Consider the following 18,889-nt stretch of genomic DNA (forward strand, 5'->3'; position numbering starts at 1 on the left):
ATAACACTTACGTTTGTTCTGTTCAGCAGCATCCAGAAGGAGATGAAGGAAAATTTGTAAAATATCTCGGGATAGTAAGGCATCACAAAATACGTAATTATCATGTTACATATGATATTCGATCTTAATTGAAGTTCTTGTTCATCATAAGGGGGATTATGCGTAAATTACGATTTGCGACGGTATTGCTTAGATAACAGTGACAGAATTAAAACGTTTGATCACGACTGCCTGAGTAACATCCGAGTCGAACAATGCTTGGCTAGACTTTTTTAATTTTATCTCTATATGACTTCAATATTGAGGTTCTTTCTGTAGACTGAATACTGCTGATTGCACGTCTTATCGTTTTCCTTGAGTTCCAGTCATATAACAGCTAGCCCTGGGCAAACGATACTCGAATTCGAAAGGGCTCAAAATTTCCCCATAGGTTGTAGCGTTCGATGCAGTATCGAGCTTGTTAGAATAATCACGTGACACTTGATTCACACGGCGCGAATGCAAGGGATCCGCGTGAAGCTTCGAAGTGGCCACAACAATAACTATGGCTGTACTTAAAATTTGACGATTTCTTGAAACACTGGTGGAAGTAGGATTATCCTAACAATGCACAAACTTCTAATGTGTTTGAAAATTTGCAATACGATTTCTCACAGAGCACCGGTTTTGTGTGGATGTATAAACACTGATGCTGATTTTTAACTAAAGGTAACAGCCAACGACGAAAATGTTGCCCTCCTAAAGATATTACTTGAATAAATCCAGTATAATCCTTTATTTGTTCATGAGCGATGGTAATGACTCATCGAGTAGCTTATTTCATCGAGTAGGTTACAAATGAGCTATCCTTCCTACTCTCGTGTTGGAATAACAGATCAAAATTTTGCCAGATTTTCAATTAGTTTGAAAACAAGACGCCAGCAGTCAGATGAATTAATGAAGATTATTAACCAAGAATTAATTTGAGAACAAGCGGAATGTATCGTAATGAAGTGACTGTAATTTTTATCGCGAGAAGGAATTGGAGTGGCAAGACCTATCATGGAAATAATACCATCAAACTTCGCTAGACCGCAGTTCGAACGAAAACTCGGAAATTTCACAGAATCTGGATTCCAATCTTTTATTTATTTATTACTTACCGTTGTTACACATGACCTGCACCCTACATGATATTTCAATCCGTGTTTTACAGTTGTTTTTATTATTAATATCCTTGTTGTTATGTTGTGGTCTTCAGTCAAGAGACTGGTTTGATGCAGCTCTCCATGCTACTCTATCCTGTTATATCTTTAGTGCATTAAAAACGCTAAGACAGGCCATTATGATAGTACCAGCAAAAATCACTGGATTGCAGGCCGACCAAAAGATTGAACAGAACCTCGTGTATGTTGCAGAAGCCGTATCACAGAAACAATCTAGGAAAGTGCACAATTATGTGGTTGCAACAAAGGAGGGATAAATGGTGGGACGGTTGTAGGAAAAAACTAACACAATGTTTTTTATGAATAACTGTGGAGTTTTATTGCTCTACAATTAATACACAAACTATATTTAAATACATTAAATTACAAAATCGTCACAGTGACCGTCGAGTCATTTCCAAATCAAAGCCATGTCAGTTGTACGGTGGAGCAAGTCGCGTAGGGAACCAAGAGGATTGAGTTGTCACCAAGATTCGGTCCGCATACCTCGTCGCCACAAGTTCGCACCTCCAGCGCTTCTAGGAACGAAGACGAGTGGTTCTACAGAGTTACAGATGCGACTAATCTATGAAGAGAGAGTAGCATTATGAGGAGGAGGATGGTGCGTTGCAACGCGGCGAATGCAAGTTCTTTTCGATGGTTTGACAGGAACTGTTTCAGATAATATGCCTGTACTTCAGTTCAGCAATGAGATTGCGTGACTGTCCACACTTGCAGAGAACATCCGGGTTGAAATATGCAAGAGATGACTCCGGTCTTGCGTCATTCGCATTAGGTTATACATACCATGCTGTGGAAAAAGCGCGATAGCCTGTCATTCCGAACGATTTGCGATTTGTAATTGTGCAGATGTTGCTTCACGCCGCGAGGCTCGGACTGGTGAAATCACTATTCTCGCATCTGTAATTCCCCCACGTCACGGAGGTGCGACTTCGGGCTCGTTTACGTAGGAAGCTCGTAATGAGGAGGAGAAGAGAGGTAAATGGGTGACCAGTACGTGAAACTGGTCAGAGATATGAATGGTGAAACACAAACGCTGCAAGGTGTCTTGCTAGCAGTGCGAGATGTGACAGATTGGATGGAAGGGGCAAGTACGGATGAGAGGCAGCCAGACCTCTGTCGAGCACTTCTTGGATCGCCTCCAGTGTTAATTGGGGAGTCTGAGATGGGCGCAATAGTGAGGGCTGGTGTGGTTGAGGTACTTGTCAGGCTGCAGACCGCTCCTGGGCGAAGGTCCCTCGGTTCCCGGGCGCCGCGGCGGGCGAGTCCTGTGCAGTTTGGCGAAGGGCGTAGGTCCTCAGAAGGGCCTTCCGCGGAAGGGGATGGGCGTGGGCACTCCGGGCAGGATGGGGCCCTCGGCGCGGGCCTGCGCCACCTGAGCGGCCACGGCGCGGCTGATGGCGGGGGCGACCACGTTGCCGACCGGCTGGAAGCCGTTCTCGTCAGCCACGTAGTTCACCTGCAACACGAAACCGCACTCATATGATACTGTGTCATATCGAGAGGTTGTAACAATTGAAAATTGTACTGAAATGCAGGAGGATCTGCAGCGAATTGACGCATGGTGCAGGGAATGGCAATTGAATCTCAATGTAGACAAGTGTAATGTGCTGCGAATACATAGAAAGAAAGATCCCTTATCATTTAGCTACAATATAGCAGGTCAGCAACTGGAAGTAGTTAACGCCATAAATTATCTGGGAGTACGCATTAGGAGTGATTTAAAATGGAATGATCATATAAAGTTGGTCGTCGGTAAAGCAGATGCCAGACTGAGATTCATTAGAAGAATCCTAAGGAAGTGCAATCCGAAAAGAGAGGAAGTAGGATACAGTACGCTTGTTCGCCCACTGTTTGAATACTGATCAGCAGTGTGGGATCCGTACCAGATAGGGTTGATAGAAGAGATAGAGAAGATCCAACGGAGAACAGCGGGCTTCGTTACAGGATCATTTAGTAATCGCGAAAGCGTTACGGAGATGATAGAAAAACTCCAGTGGAAGACTCTGCAGGAGAGACGCTCAGTAGTTCGGTACGGGCTTTTGTTGAAGTTTCTAGAACATATCTTCACCGAGGAGTCAAGCAGCATATTGCTCCCTCCTACGTATATCTCGCGAAGAGACCATGAGGATAAAATCAGAGATATTAGAGCCCACACAGGGGCATAACGACAATCGTTTTTTCCACGAACAATACGAGACTGGAATAGAAGGGAGAACCGATAGAGGTACTCAAGGTACCCTTCGCCCCACACCGTCAGGTGGCTTGCGGAGTATGGATGTAGATGTAGAAAGGCAGACAGATAAGCATAAGTATACCAGGTAATTAACAAAAGTAGAACAATGCTAATAGGATGCAGTCGAATGACATCAGGGAGTTATATTAGGAAATGATCCAGTAGTAGATGTTTTTTTCCGATATTGCGAGTAAAATAAGTCTATTGATGAATTATGTTGAATTCAAAAATTCATACAGGTAATAACAAGAACGTCTTTCCTGAAGGTGTTTCTCTAGTCCCCGTATACGCCTCTCCCGATAGACCAAGGGGCGACAGCTGTCACTATATTTTTATGTAGTAGGACGACATCTCCAGCTGAAGGCTCATACCTACTACACAGAGGTATTTCTGTGGAGTGTTGTGCAGAGGTAGGAAGGAATGGAGAGGATAGAATAGCGTGAAAACCGGCATCGAGCTAGTCTTCGGACTGATGAGCGCAACAACTCACGAGGGTGTGCAGCACTGAGAAGGGTTCAAGGAAAACAAATAATAGAGGGAATGATATAAAATTAAATTCCAAGGGCACTGATAATCTGGTGGACAAGGATCTACCAATAGTTCTGCGCACAAATTACACTGATGGGTAGATTACGTTAGGTTGTGTGCTGGCGAAGCCGATGAATGTGATGATATGAGAATAACGGTAATTCCTTTTATGGTTCGTATTTTACACATTTTGGAGATCGCTGAGTGTTTTGCAATTATGATCAAACGGGAAGTATCGACAGTTGTATCCAAACTGAATCTTTTACAATAATGTACAAATACACTCCTGGAAATGGAAAAAAGAACACATTGACACCGGTGTGTCAGACCCACCATACTTGCTCCGGACACTGCGAGAGGGCTGAACAAGCAATGATCACATGCACGGCACAGCGGACACACCAGGAACCGCGGTTTTGGCCGTCGAATGGCACTAGCTGCGCAGCATTTGTGCACCGCCGCCGTCAGTGTCAGCCAGTTTGCCGTGGCATACGGAGCTTCATCGCAGTCTTTAACACTGGTAGCATGCCGCGACAGCGTGGACGTGAACCGTATGTGCAGTTGACGGACTTTGAGCGAGGGCGTATAGTGGGCATGCGGGAGGCCGGGTGGACGTACCGCCGAATTGCTCAACACGTGGGGCGTGAGGTCTCCACAGTACATCGATGTTGTCGCCAGTGGTCGGCGGAAGGTGCACGGGCCCGTCGACCTGGGACCGGACCGCAGCGACGCACGGATGCACGCCAACACCGTAGGATCCTAGGCAGTGCCGTAGGGGACCGCACCGCCACTTCCCAGCAAATTAGGGACACTGTTGCTCCTGGGGTATCGGCGAGGACCATTCGCAACCGTCTCCATGTAGCTGGGCTACGGTCCCGCACACCGTTAGGACGTCTTCCGCTCACGCCCCAACATCGTGCAGCCCGCCTCCAGTGGTGTCGCGACAGGCGTGAATGGAAGGACGAATGGAGACGTGTCGACTTCAGCGATGAGAGTCGCTTCTGCCTTGGTGCCAATGATGGTCGTATGCGTGTTTGGCGCCGTGCAGGTGAGCGCCACAATCAGGACTGCATACGACCGAGGCACACAGGGCCAACACCCGGCATCACGGTGTGGGGAGCGATCTCCTGCACTAGCCGTACACCACTGGTGATCGTCGAGGGGACACTGAATAGTGCACGGTACATCCAAACCGTCATCGAACCCATCGTTCTACCATTCCTAGACCGGCAAGGGAACTTGCTGTTCCAACAGGACAATGAACGTCCGCATGTATCCCGTGCCACCCAACGTGCTCTAGAAGGTGTAAGTCAACTACCCTGGCCAGCAAGATCTCCGGATCTGTCCCCCATTGAGCATGTTTGGGACTGGATGAAGCGTCGTCTCACGCGGTCTGCACGTCCAGCACGAACGCTGGTCCAACTGAGGCGCCAGGTGGAAATGGCATGGCAAGCCGTTCCACAGGACTACATCCAGCATCTCTACGATCGTCTCCATGGGAGAATAGCAGCCTGCATTGCTGCGAAAGATGGATATACACTGTACTAGTGCCGACATTGTGCATGCTCTGTTGCCTGTGTCTATGTGCCTGTGGTTCTGTCAGTGTGATCATGTGATGTATCTGACCCCAGGAATGTGTCAATAAAGTTTCCCCTTCCTGGGACAATGAATTCACGGTGTTCTTATTTCAATTTCCAGGAGTGTAGTAGGTAATATTTCAGAAACTGACTATTGTGAGCTATTTGTCAGTTAACTACATATGTTTCAAAATAAACAAGCCAACAAATTCGACAATTTCGAGCTGCCGTCACAAATAGGTCGGTCGAAACCTGTCGACACCAGAACGTCGTATTTTAAATGTAACGTAGTGATGTTGGGATGTGTGACGTCATATCTGCGCAAACAGAAAACATATCACCGACAGTATTTCCTTTCCTTTCATGCAATTCTTGGATAGTCTGATTTGTAGCGTGTCCTGATATCTGTGTTGTTCTGGAAGCGGACTGTTTGATTGTAACTTGGCAAAATCAAAGAATTTAAACAAAGAATCTTAGTTAAGGTCACACAGAATCTGGAATGAAAAGGAAGGGCCGGGTGGGAATTTGTGACTTTCTGCCCCACGGGGCAAGGTGGTAATCCAATGGCGAAAGTTGAAAATTAGTGCCGGATCGGGAATCGAACCCGGATTTGCGGTTGCCTTGACCGACCGACTCAGATTTCCATCTTATCGCACGCTGAAATGTGTTCCTTTTCCAATAGCCCCGTACTCGCAAATTATTGATTCCCTTAGGAATTCTGACGATATTAGTGCATCCACACTGAAACAAATGTCAAGGAGACCTGTCCGACAGATCAGACACAACTGAAAAAATATGTACATTAGATGACATCCGCACTGCTGCGTAAAGGTATAGGTCTATCGAGCGTTAGCGTAGCCAGTGACTGTAATTGCAAAAGAATAAATAAATTCTTGCTGCTGTGCTGAGATCATGCGTCAAAGTAGAAGGGTGGCATCAGTAATTTCAGTATTTTCTTAAAATGATTCAGAATCATAAATGACTTGTCCACGGTAGAGTTTGTCATTATGGGGTTACATAAATACGTTGATGTTAGAAGCACTGATAGAAAATTAAACTGAAAGTGGTTGGTAGTTGGTATATCCGAGAGCTACGTCAACGTTTAATGCCATGTCGTTATGCATACATTGACACTAGTAGTCGTCACTTTGTACAGCTGCTATAAACCTACTTTCTTGCTGTAAGGTGTAGTTTATGTCAGTAATTAAGTAAACATTCATTTATGGGCCATGTGTTCGTCAAAATACTGTCCACGATTTTTTTCCCATCTGTATAATTTTAGTTATCGAAGTATGGTTCGCTCCTACGTGAAGTACAAACTCTAGAGGTGAGGAAATGTGTCTGTCGAGGGAGAGAAAGAGTAGCACAGTTTTGTAATAAGGCACCCGAAGAAAAAGACTAAATGCGCTCTGGAAGAATGAGTAGAGAGGAAAATCTGTAGAATTACGTAAATTTATCAGCGATTATGAATACAGCAGTCATGCTGGGGTGAAGAGATAAGAGCAACGTTGAACGAGTGAAAGACGACAGACTGGTAAGAGCGAAAGTTAATATTTTCAAAGTATGCGTTTGTATGCTCGACTGTGACCCATATATGCCTTTAGCGGCGTCTGCGCTCCGAACTAAGCCTCGAATCGCCGACCGGCTCGGAGCTTCTTTCGTCTATAACGATTCGTTTCCTTGACGTGTTTGTCGCCAAAAACGGCTTAGAAGAATTCCAGCGTCAGTTATGGAAAGTTGTCCGGTGGCACTGCATCGCAAAGAAGCAGCGGCGACCAGCTGTGAGCCTTACCTGCACGGGGACGCCGTCGGTGCCAACGTAGGTGTAGGAACCCTGGACGGCCTGAGCTTCCAGAGGAGTTCCAGGAGCGTTGACCACTCCACTCTCCTGCCGCGCGCTGCCGTCAGCGCTCTCGTAGCTGAAACACGCACAGTGGCTCCATCACTCCTCTGACGCCACACGGTCGTCACGCACACGCACACACACACACACACATTTCTGATTATACTCTTGGACAATCGTCAACATCGCTTACTTGAGTTCCAGTCCATTAGTTCAGACAAAGGTTTTCGTGAGGTTTCCTTTGCCCATCAGGCCAGTGTCGGAACTGGAACTAACCTTCCAAGTTTTCCCAACCGAAACCCCTCCTACCCCACTCTCATCTAAATGGGATATTTCACTGAATAGAAGATGGTGTTGCTCTACAACATCCTGCCCAGCTTCCATGTGTAGGGAATAATCAATATGCAAAATATTGCGCGCGCATAAACACCCAATTTAAATTTTTTGGTTGAACAATGGACTGTATTGTTCGAGAAATAAACTGAAGCACAAAGCATGTTCATAAAATAAGTTAACTGTGACCATAACGGGCTGTGGTTTTCTTTATGCTTTGAGGGTTGCCAATACTGAGTGGTAAAGGGGGAGTCCCCTGACCAGAGCGAGCATTGAAGGAACGCGGTGTTACGTAAGCTCACGTGGTAGCAAACAGTTGCGTGAAAGATAGTAAAAAATACAGCCATGCATGATCCACGTGTTATGATCCGCTTCCTGCCGCCACTGACCGAAGTTTTCACGCGAGTCGAAAGGCTTATGGTGAAAGTGTTATGAATAGAACGAGAGTGTTTAAGTGGTGCCGGGAATGTATTGGAGGCAGAACAAATGTTCATGACGATCAGAGGAGCGGATGATCTTCCGTTTCGGCTGACGAGTTTATGCAAAAAATCGAGAAACGTGTTCGTGATGAAATTTTTGCTATGTTTATACAACTCTCCGCAACTGTCTTACACGAGACACTCACTGAAACGCTGGGATACCGGAAAATGTGCACAAGATGGGTCCCAAAACAGTTGACTCAGCAGGAGAAGTAAAATCGGGTCAGTAGCGCTTACGAGTTTCTTGAGCAACTTGAATTTGAAGTTGAGGATTTTCTGAGCTCTAATGCAACTGGAGATCAAACGTGGGTGCCTCATTACACGTCTGAGACAAACAGGCCGTGCAATCTACAACGATATTGTGAGACCCTACAAATCTCAAAAGTAGCACACAAAACAGAAGGAGGGGAATGCTGACCAGAGGAGAGTACTTGTTGCACAACCCTGGCCGCCATCAAGATGCTCTTCGACTCATTTGGATATTTCCCTGATATTTTTCACTTCCCTGAAGTGGAACATGAGTTGAATTAAATTTTCAAACAACGAACAGGGGCAGAAAGAGGTTCTGAAGTGGGCGAAGAATTTGGCGGACGAGTCCTTAGAGGACGGTGTAAAGGAGCTTGTGCCATGACATACCACATTCATTGACGGGATGACGATTATGTGGAAAAATAGTCAACAAGTATATCAACAGTATCCTGTAATTCTTTTCTTTTCAAATACACGTTTCCTAAGTAAAATATAAAAACCTAATATATTTACATTCTGAAAGTACCTTGTATTTCCAATCCCCTGGCCCTGACCAAAGTTTTTGGGATGTTCCCCTTGGCTATCAGACGATTGCCAGAACTGAGAATCCCCTCGCACTTTTTCCTAAATGGGACTCATTTTACCCCACAACCAATCCAAGAATACTGCATACGAGGAGTTTTCTGTATATACACTTAGGAAATACACATACTCTAGACTATATACTAGATTTTGATAGGAACTTATTGTCCCAGTATTAAATTTCATGCCAATTCTTCCCTAAAAATTCTTACATCGAAGTATTTGTACGAGTTGACTCACTGATGTTATAGTCATAGGACAGTACGTGTTTCTCGGTTTTTGAAGCGCACAATTTTAAATTTACGAACATTTAAAGGAAGTTTCCAACATTTGCACCAATTTGAAACCTTTTCGTTATGTTACTGAATATTTCTGCAGCTGTTTTTCAGACACTGCTTATTACGTATAACTGTACCGTCTACAGAAGGTCCAAGGCTACTATTAATATTATGAGGAACAATAGCAAAATAGCAATCAGTCGCAAACACACTGTTTTTTTTTATTATTCATCTTGAGTTTTCTGCCTGTGGACCAGTAAAGTCATATGATGACATGTATTGCAGTGAGTTTATTGAAAAGAGTGGCAAATCACTGAAGATGGGTATTAGTAGCTGAAATTATTAGTAGATAAAATCTAGATTCGTAGGAATTTAAAAAAATCTATGGGATTGCGACTGATTGCTGTATTCTCATTCAGTCGCCGTGCACAACGGTTCCATATGGAATCAAAGTTGGCAAGTATTAATATTACCTGCCTGCTCACTGAAACGTAACATCAACAGAAAGGGACACTTTCAGGTGCACGTGTGATATTAATTATATCTCTGTCGGTTAACCTCCAGCTAAGATAGCTTTCTGCGTCCTCATACCAATAAATTCTCAATCCAGTCACAGATGTCTTTCGATACCCCAAATAAACGTATTTTCCTTAGTACGTGTTGTTGTTTAACTGAATCAAATGCTTTCTGTAGGTCGGGTAATGCTGTGTTTTGCTAGCGGCCTTGAACGGTGGCTTTCGGGATGTTACGTGAGAAAAGCGCAAGTTTGGTTTGCATGACGGATACTTTCGAATATGGTGTTGGTTCAGATGGTGGACGACATACTGTTTGAAATACAGCATTACGTTTGAGCTCCCGGGCGTTGAGTTGGCCAGTAGCTCACGACAGTGCCTCCGACATTAGAAGAATACTGCCGACGTGAGTTCACGCTTTCCTGGTAGACGCAGTTTTGCGTAACGCGCTACTGGGAGACTCGGGGCTGGGTCAGACCGCACATCGACCATCTGCCGCGGAGAAACCTTGACTCGCAGCAGCGGCGCCGCCGTGGGCGTGAGGGACCTGCTGCCGGCACCTCATACAGCGAGCATGCGGGCCGCCACACGCCCTTTCGCGTCGTGCGTTCGTAAGGGCCCAACCGCTAGCGAAAGCCGTCGAGGTGTGTCGACTGGATGTCGGAGTAGCGTAGGTTCGAGTCGAGCCACATCCGCATAGCTTGCGTCATCTGCGTAAATATCGTGCAAGCCATTTTACAGCGCATCCCAGAGAGTGCCTCGTGCTGTAATTACTGGCTACCTTTACTATCCGCGTATGAACCGAGGAAAGGTGTCTGAGTGAGTCTGTAGACGTCCTGGCTCCACTATCTTGTCCTTATGATACCAAGAAGAACTAGACGGTAAAGACAGTACAACAACTGCCTACTATGAAACACTTGCCTTAACATTTATTGAACAGCTTATTACAAGGAGAGTGTAGCGATTTTCTTTGCAATTCTGTGAGCGCCATCGTACACGACCAAAAATAAATGTGGTGGTCTTAGCGCCGCTCCTACTAATTGCTTCGCCCAGATCCTACCCTCCTTAAATTCCAAATAATGGTGCAGCATACCTCTATTCTCGAATACAGTATTAGTAAACACGTATCTACTTGTACACGAGCTAGTTTGATCTGTTCCACCTTCTCTATCTCGCTAATAAGTTTCGAGCTGCAGAATTCGGTTAGCTTGGTTATCGTTAGATTATAACTTAAACATTTGTAATGCTTAAGTCGTTCGTATGCATGTTCCGAATTGCGCCATTACTGAAATTCGGTAGTTCTTCAGTAGCTCCTCATCTGACTCAACAATCCGTATGTAATGCAAGTTTTACGGAGGTATAACGGCAGTACGTAACTTAGTACGCGTGCCGTATAGTACCAGTACAATCTCATATTTTTAAATTCATGCTCCTCCGTTTCTTTACGCCTTAGATTACACTTACATGCATTACGCGTCTTTTGGAACTGGTAATGCTTGCTGATGTTGTATCATCTTCTAGAGAGTTTATGTAGAAGAACAGAAAAAAGCTAAATGATGTCCGCTCACTTAGCTGAGTGCTCAGTGCGTCTGAGTGCCATGTAGCGGACCAGTGTTCGACTTCCGGCCGGGTCGGAGATTTTCCTCCCTCGGGGTATGCATGTTGTGTTGTCCTCATCATCATTTCATCCTCGTCACCACGCAAGTGTCCTATTGTGCTCTCAACAGGAAAGATTTGCTACTCTGCAGCATAACTTCCGCAGGTGGGGACTGCCAGCCGTCGACGGCACAGAATCACTTCTCTTCAGCTAAATGAACTACTCTGTGCCTGTCATGGATACATAAAAGTTCCATTTTAAACAGCAATCTTGCGATGGTGACCTTTTTAATTTCTTTCATGGCCTGAAATTGTGCGTACCGTGGCTCACCTACTAGGTTACCTGATAAATTTCCAGAAGGTACAAGAAACAATGAGTTCAGTATTTCGTAAAGAAAGTGCACCCTTAGTTCTGTTATAGGAGAACTCTCAATCAGAGCTGTGCGTCAATTTCCTCGAATGTTCAAATGAGTGTGAATTTCTAAGGTTCAAATAGTTTAAAAGCACTATGGAACTTAACTTCTGAGGTCATCAGTCCCCTGGACTTAGAACTACTTAAACTGAAATAACCTAAGGACAGCACACACATCCATGCCCGAGGCAGGATTCGAACCTGCGACCGTAGCGGTCGAGCGGTTCCAGACTGTATCGCCTAGAACCGCTCGGCCACACCGGCCGGCAATTTCTAAGGAACCAAACTGCTGAGGCCATCGGTCCGTAGACTAATACACTACTTAAACTAACTTAAACTAAAACGTTCTAAGGACAACACACACCCATGTCCAAGGGAGGACTCGAACCTCTGGCGCGAGTGGCCGCGTAATCTGTAACATTGCACTTCAAAGCCGCCGGGCCACTCCGCGTGGCTCAATTTCCTCCTTCTAGCATTGATGTAAGATTGGTAAACCTTCAGGCTCTAGTAAATTAATGTGGTTATTCTTTGTGTCGCTTGTCATCACAGTGACAATGACGAGTGGGGTGACATTAAAATACAGAATCATAGATTAGATTTGAGAGACTTGAATTCTGAAATAATATCGTCACTGTTTTCGTATTAAGGCCATTTATTTCCTTGTAGAACTGTGAAATGAGAAGTCGAGGTCGGAGCACGAATTTCACATTCGTTTTGAGAGAACCTCGTGACATGTAAAAGTGTGCGCCCGGAAAGCAAAGTATCAAGAGAGTAAAGAATGCAGGAATTACTCCGGATTAACTTCCGTTTGGTTATACATCTCTGAGTTGTTTACATCCGCGAATGTGTCTTTTCTCGTGTACCTTCCACGGGATTGGCACTCGGGCAGAAAAGTACTCACCTGAATGTGTAGGAGCCGTCGACTCCGTTGAGGTCGAAGTTCTGGCTGACGATGGGCACGAAGGCACCCGGGACCACGGGTCGTGGCACGAAGGGCACCTGGGGGCCGGCACGGCACACCACGGCCAGGGACAGCACTGCCAGGATCTGCAACGACACAGGGCGCAGGGGCCTCACCGGGGGTCGAACACCACTTCTCCTACCACGAGGCGCTACACCACCTTTACATCAACTTTAGAAACAGCGTTTCACCAGACAACCTGCCAACCTTCCTGAGACGAATTTTATGGCCTGAGAATACAATTGCGCATTCAACTATGGCATCAGTGAGCTTAAAGAAAATGTTATGAGTTGCAACAGTGGTCTTCCATTCAATAAAAGTGTACAATATAATGCAGAGTTAAGTAAATTTACAGTTGCAGGAAAGAAGTTCCTTTCCTGAAATTTTTTGTTATTCAACTCCATAAATTGCAGTTCAAATGGTTCAAATGGCTCTCAGCACTATGGGACTTGACATCTGACGTCATCAGTCCCCTAGAACTTAGAACTACTTAACACCTGCTTTCTTCAAGAACAGGGTCAGCAACTCCCAATAATGAGTGAAGTGTTGAGATGAGAAAGAAAATAAGCTACTAGTCTTACACAGTGCAAGGCACAGGACGTAAGCTTTTACAAAAACGAAAAGAGAAAAGAAATGCTAAAACAATTATATTGCGAATATGTGATGTGAATCGACGAAGACGTTTTCTGTTATCTACTTCCACAATATTTTTATCAAGCCCCGATTCTCTGCTACCTCAGTAATCCATCGCTGTACACAATGTAGTGCTTAACATTTCTTCTTTGCTTTTTTCTTGCTTTTTTGTTTATTCTTTCTCAGTACATGTTGGTTGAATCTATGTTTCATTGCATGGGCATATATATGGCTATTTATTCAGTAATTGGTTCAAATGGCTCTGAGCACTATGGGACTCAACAGCTGAGGTCATCAGTCCCCTAGAACCTACAACTACTTAAACCTAACTTATCTAAGGACGTCACACACACCCATGCCCGAGGCAGGATTCGAACCTGCGACCGTAGCAGCAACGTGGTTCCGGACTGAAGCGCCGAGGACCGCTCGGTCACAACGACCGGCAACTGCAGTTCGAATAACGTTATGGAATGGGTTTCATGTGTCAAGTGCATAGACCACGCAATGACGTCCGTCTAAGAATGTTAATTAAAGCTCAAATATGGTGATAATATACAAACTCGTGGCTACTTCTATGTTGTTATAAGGAAGCGACATACGGTTTCTAAAGAAAAGGAAAGGAAGAAACAACGTTACCAACGGTAGTAACGAAGTTTATGAGAAAAATAGCACAGTGCACAATAAGATGTATGGGAGGAATTGCAAAAATAGCGATGGAGATATAAAAAGAAGAAAATGAGAGAACGTTTTCTTGTCTACAGGAAAATTTAAATCTCTTAGGCAGTGAATACCTACTTAAGCTTCCCAAAAGATATATCTACACACGTAATGATGGCGAAAATCTTCAGAAAATGAAATTAAGATGTCGTGCCGTGCGACAGTTATTACTAAGCGAAAGAATAATAAGTAAAAGGAAAACAGGTACAGTTGTGGTAAATTGTGGGAATAATTCCACTAAAACTTACTCGAAGAACACGCGTGTGGTTGAGATGATGAGCGTCAAGCTAGATCCTAACCACCCCGTATAAGAAAGCGTTATCATTTAAGTCCGTATATACAAGGTTAGGCGTTGAAGGAAATACGTTCACAAAAAAATGGTTCAAATGGCTCTGAGCACTATGGGACTTAACTGCAGTGGTCATCAGTCCCCTAGAACTTAGAACTACCTAAACCTAACTAACCTAAGGACATCACACACATCCATGCCTGAGGCAGGATTCGAACCTGCGACCGTAGCAGTCGCGCGGTTCCAGGCTATAGCGCCTAGAACCGCACGGCCACTCCGGCCGGCAATATGTTCACATTTTTGCTTATGATGATGTCGCGACATTCCGATGTTGAAATCAGAATTGGATTAACTCGACAATGATGAGTTTAGCGAGGCAACCACCTCAGAAATCATTGAAAATTTTAACCTCAGTGGTCGAATCAATGTTTGCACAAGGCTCTTGATGAAATAGAGCTGTAAAGTTAGTTATTTAGGGACCTTTGCCGATATTTTTGTTTTAATATTGCCATCACAAGATGCATTGGGATGAAAAAGACTTCTTGAGCCACCAGTGTTTAAAGTTATATCCAGCAGTTTTTATCCGATGTTTATGAAGGATAAGAACCTAACACTCTCATACAAAAGAAGTTGTGGTTTGCAGTACGATATGCAAATTTCACAGTGATAAAACTGAATTATCGCCTATTCCCTTTCATAAAATTCAACAGGCTACAGTACAAGCAATTTTTAATAATGTAGCATATATGGCAGCGTTCCAATTTTATTACAGGCTGAATCAGTCGCTGATTTGTCGCAAAATTGGCTGATGGTGGCAAAAATTCAGTGTTTCTTTTATCACAGAGCAGGACTTCTACTTTCCTGCTCATTTTCTATGTTCTCGCTTTCCGTGCTACCAGAGTCGTCGGTGGCGTTCACAACCAAAATCACGTTTCTACTGAAATCTTTTGTGTAATTTCACAAGAAACGTTCAGTTTACTGAAACAAAGACTGTAACCTGTTTCGTAGGACTGAAACGTGACTCAACAATGAATACTCCACTCAGTCCAATTGTGCTTTTGTTCCGTACATCGAATAGCCGCAGGAAAGAAAAGCTCTTGTTTCTATTGTTGACAGAGAGAGCAGGCCGCAGTCAACGTTCAGGCAGCGTCTACTAACTGGAGACTAAAGGGCAGCGGAAATGAAAAAAATGAACAGTAATTCTCAGGTTATTGTGCAGGTCGCAATTAATGCCTAGTCTTTGTGGGTAATTTGTAAAGACAGGCCGTTGGAACGTAATACGGACACAGGATGAACTAAGATCCTCCAAACAGTCTATCAGACAGCGTAATAGGTCCCGCGGAGGTCAGGCCTGAATAGCGGGAGGGTCATCACGCAAAGGCTGAGGGACTGCCTGGGAACGCTAAGGCAGCGTTTCGTCCTTGCAGAAAAAACAAATATAGTTTTCTCCAAAGAAAGAAATCTATAATTCTCCATGAGAATTGCTTCTTGTAATCTATCTTTAATCCAGAATTCACCGCAACAGGCACACCACAATGACTAAAAACTCTTGTTATTTTTTATCAATATTTAACTATTTGCGTAGAGTAATAGCAAACTGTAGTATTCCATGGTAGTACACTGATAGATCGAAACTTCTATTACTGTCTTCAGACAGAAGGTATTCCCTACTTCCTTGTGCAGATTGAAGTGGCTCTGAGCACTATGGGACTTAACATCTGAGGCCATCAATCCCCTAGAACGTAGAACTACTTAAACCTAACTAACCTAAGGACATTACACACATCCATGCCCGAGGCAGGATTCAAACCTGCGACCGTAGCGGTCGCGCGGTTCCAGACTGAAGTGCCTTGAACCGCTCGACCACACCGGCCGGCTCTTGTGCAGATTTTGCGGTAGAACTTTCGAGCCTGCATGTAATCTCAGTTGTATTCCGTTATTTATTTATTTATTTATTTATTTATTTATTTTTTTTTGCCGTGTGAGCTGTGAACATTCATTTGCAGCAATTGAAATAATTTTAAATACAGCACTCAATTTTTGGGAAATATATTTCAATTTTTTTTCTGAAAGGAAATGTAATTTTCGGTTTAGTTCATAACGAACAAACGGGTGTAATACGATGCATATGAAAGCACGAATTAGGTTATTTTCCCGACAATTCTTTTATGAGTGGAGTGCAAAAGAAGAAAAAGGATTCAGTTACTGGCATCAAGCTACCCAAAGAATGCTAAGAAGTCTTCAATTGTAGAGGATCATTTTTGCTGATTTCTGTAACTTATGTTGTAAAAACCAAATATCGGAAAACTGCTGTTATTGAAGAGCTCGAGGAATTTGTTATTACATACATACCGAGGTAGAATTGAGGAAACCATAAACTACAAATAAGAGTGAATTCTTTAATAGGCAATGTTATCTTCCTACACTGTTCAAAAGGTGGAGTGTAAAATGGCTCTGAGCACTATGGGACTTAACTTCTGAGGTCATCAGTCCCCTAGAACTTAGAACTACTTAAACCTAACTAACCTAAGGACATCACACACGTCCATGCCCGAGGCAGGATTCTAATCTGCGACCATAGTGGTCGTGTGGTTCCAGACTGTAGCGCCTAGAACCGTTCGGCCGCTCCGGCCGGCAGGTGCAGTATAGAACTGTCTTTTCCACCTCATCTACGTAATACAATGTTAAGTTCTAAAATACTGAAAAAGTCGATTATGTGGTCCATCATAAGCAGATAAGTTGAAGTCTGTAAACAGGACCATTATCTCAGTCTGGAACTGTACGCCTCAAGGGCCCCACTTGTCAATGACTCCTTTTAACTCTAAATTTCGAAATAATAAAACGGTTCGACATTAAGGAAAATGAGTAGCTTTCTTAATTGGCCAATCCAAATTGTAGTGGGGGTCGACGTATGTCATGCTACAGAGATCGTGGCGTTGTTACTATCGTACAGTTATTCCGGTATCAGTATCGGTGCAAATGAATCGCACTGTTGGTAGTTACACGTGACAAGTTGAAAATGCACTGGACAAAGAGTGGAGTCCAGAGAAATGAACCACCACAGGACTCCACAATTTCCACTGTCTTCTTTTGTTTTTGAATCTACAGAGTCATATCCATTGTGTAGGTGCTACCTCAACCATAGATCTTGGTATGATTCTACATTGCTCATCCGAGCTGATGATGTTGATTGTATCGTATGATTCGTACCATCAGAGGCACAAATCGAGTCCCGTTCGCCAGGAGAAAGGTTTAGACCCATGCTCACAGTGTTACTCATCAACTGGAAAAGCAAGGGTTCCCGGTTCGAATCCCGTTCCTGCATACAGTATGAATCTACCGGGGAGTTTAAACTTGAAAGAAGTTTGACGAAGATGTGGAAAGAAGGCAAACCGAGAGTGACCGTAGAGCTCGGCATACTCACCAGCTTCATGGTGTTGGTTGTGAGAGTTGGCGGTGTCCTGCCTGAGACTGCAGAGGATGCTGTGGCTAGCGACTGTGCCTGCACGGTGTCGGACGGCGGTATATATAGCTGGCTGAGCTCCTGCGGCAGGGCGGCGCGAGGAGCCGAGGCGTGGCCCTCACCCCGATCTCGCCCCCACCACCCCGCCACCGGAGCGCGCCGCGGTCGCAGACAGTGCCGGCTCGGCCGAAGCACACACCTGGGTTAGGAGGACAGGGGGGGGGGGGGGGGACGAAGATGCGAACCGGAGCCTCCGTCCCCCAGCAAGACGTGAATTATGGACTCAAATCTGGGGCCTGCAAGGGCGCGCCATGTGGACGATCGGGATTAGTCGCGGGCGGCGGACGCGGTCGCCCCTCGCAGCTGCGACCTTGCTGGAGGCTGGTGGCCACTTTCCGGATGTCTTCAGCTCCTGCAGGCACAACTGCGAGCGTGCGCCTTTGATGGGCAGCCGTAGTAGCCGAGCCGTGCCCTGCTGCGCCTGACTGAAAGCTAGGCGCTTGATCGTCTGTTGGGATTCATTAAAAGCTCCGCGGTTTTTGAAACTGTAAATTATTCCACTGGAGTGATCCGGTCCTCCACTTTTTCTTTCATTTGCTTGATCGAATGAGGCCCACACGAAATAATTTAAGTCTCCTTTCTTCTCTCTTTTCTTTCTTTCCGTCCAGCAATTTTTCATTCTTTACTGATGTTGGTTACCTCTTTCCTCTATCCATACTGCACCTGTCTTTCTCTTTACTTGTCCCTGAAAGTCCTTGAAACTTTTTACTTTTTTCTGAACTTACCTCTTGTTTCCAGTTCTTCCTCCATTATTTAAATTTCCCTCCAGTCTGCTTTAACTTTATTTGATCCATGCCATTTATTTTTTCGTATTTCTGTCAACAAAATTTAAAACTCTTTCTGTGTCTGCAAAGGATACAGCCCTTCTCATCTTCATCGTATCTAATATCCGTTCTATTCTCTCATAAACTTCTTTATTACTTCTTAATTTACAGT

At 44.6% G+C, this 18,889-nt stretch overlaps 1 protein-coding gene across 1 annotated transcript; it reads right to left on the reverse strand.

Annotated features, from left to right (window-relative positions):
- Window positions 1–1,498: 1,498 nt before the first annotated feature.
- LOC126418902 (endocuticle structural glycoprotein SgAbd-9) lies at window positions 1,499–17,939 on the reverse strand. Its single transcript, XM_050085919.1, has 4 exons — window positions 17,855–17,939; window positions 12,732–12,877; window positions 7,339–7,465; window positions 1,499–2,664 (listed from the first exon to the last, which is right to left on the reverse strand). Exons 1-4 carry the CDS (start codon window positions 17,861–17,863, stop codon window positions 2,503–2,505), a joined length of 444 nt encoding a protein of 147 aa, XP_049941876.1. The 5' UTR covers window positions 17,864–17,939; the 3' UTR covers window positions 1,499–2,502.
- Between the last annotated feature and the right edge of the window lie 950 nt (window positions 17,940–18,889).

Source organism: Schistocerca serialis, chromosome 9 (assembly GCF_023864345.2).
Source record: "Schistocerca serialis cubense isolate TAMUIC-IGC-003099 chromosome 9, iqSchSeri2.2, whole genome shotgun sequence".
NCBI lineage: Eukaryota > Metazoa > Arthropoda > Insecta > Orthoptera > Acrididae > Schistocerca > Schistocerca serialis.

What these genes read in the sequence shown, in the direction of transcription:
- LOC126418902 (XM_050085919.1), bottom strand. An exon ending in GACGGCTCCTACACATTCAG is followed by an intron (nt 7,466 to 12,731) that starts GTGAGTACTTTT and finishes TGCGTGTTTCAG; the next exon opens with CTACGAGAGCGCTGACGGCA. An exon ending in CCGACGGCGTCCCCGTGCAG is followed by an intron (nt 2,665 to 7,338) that starts GTAAGGCTCACA and finishes TTCGTGTTGCAG; the next exon opens with GTGAACTACGTGGCTGACGA.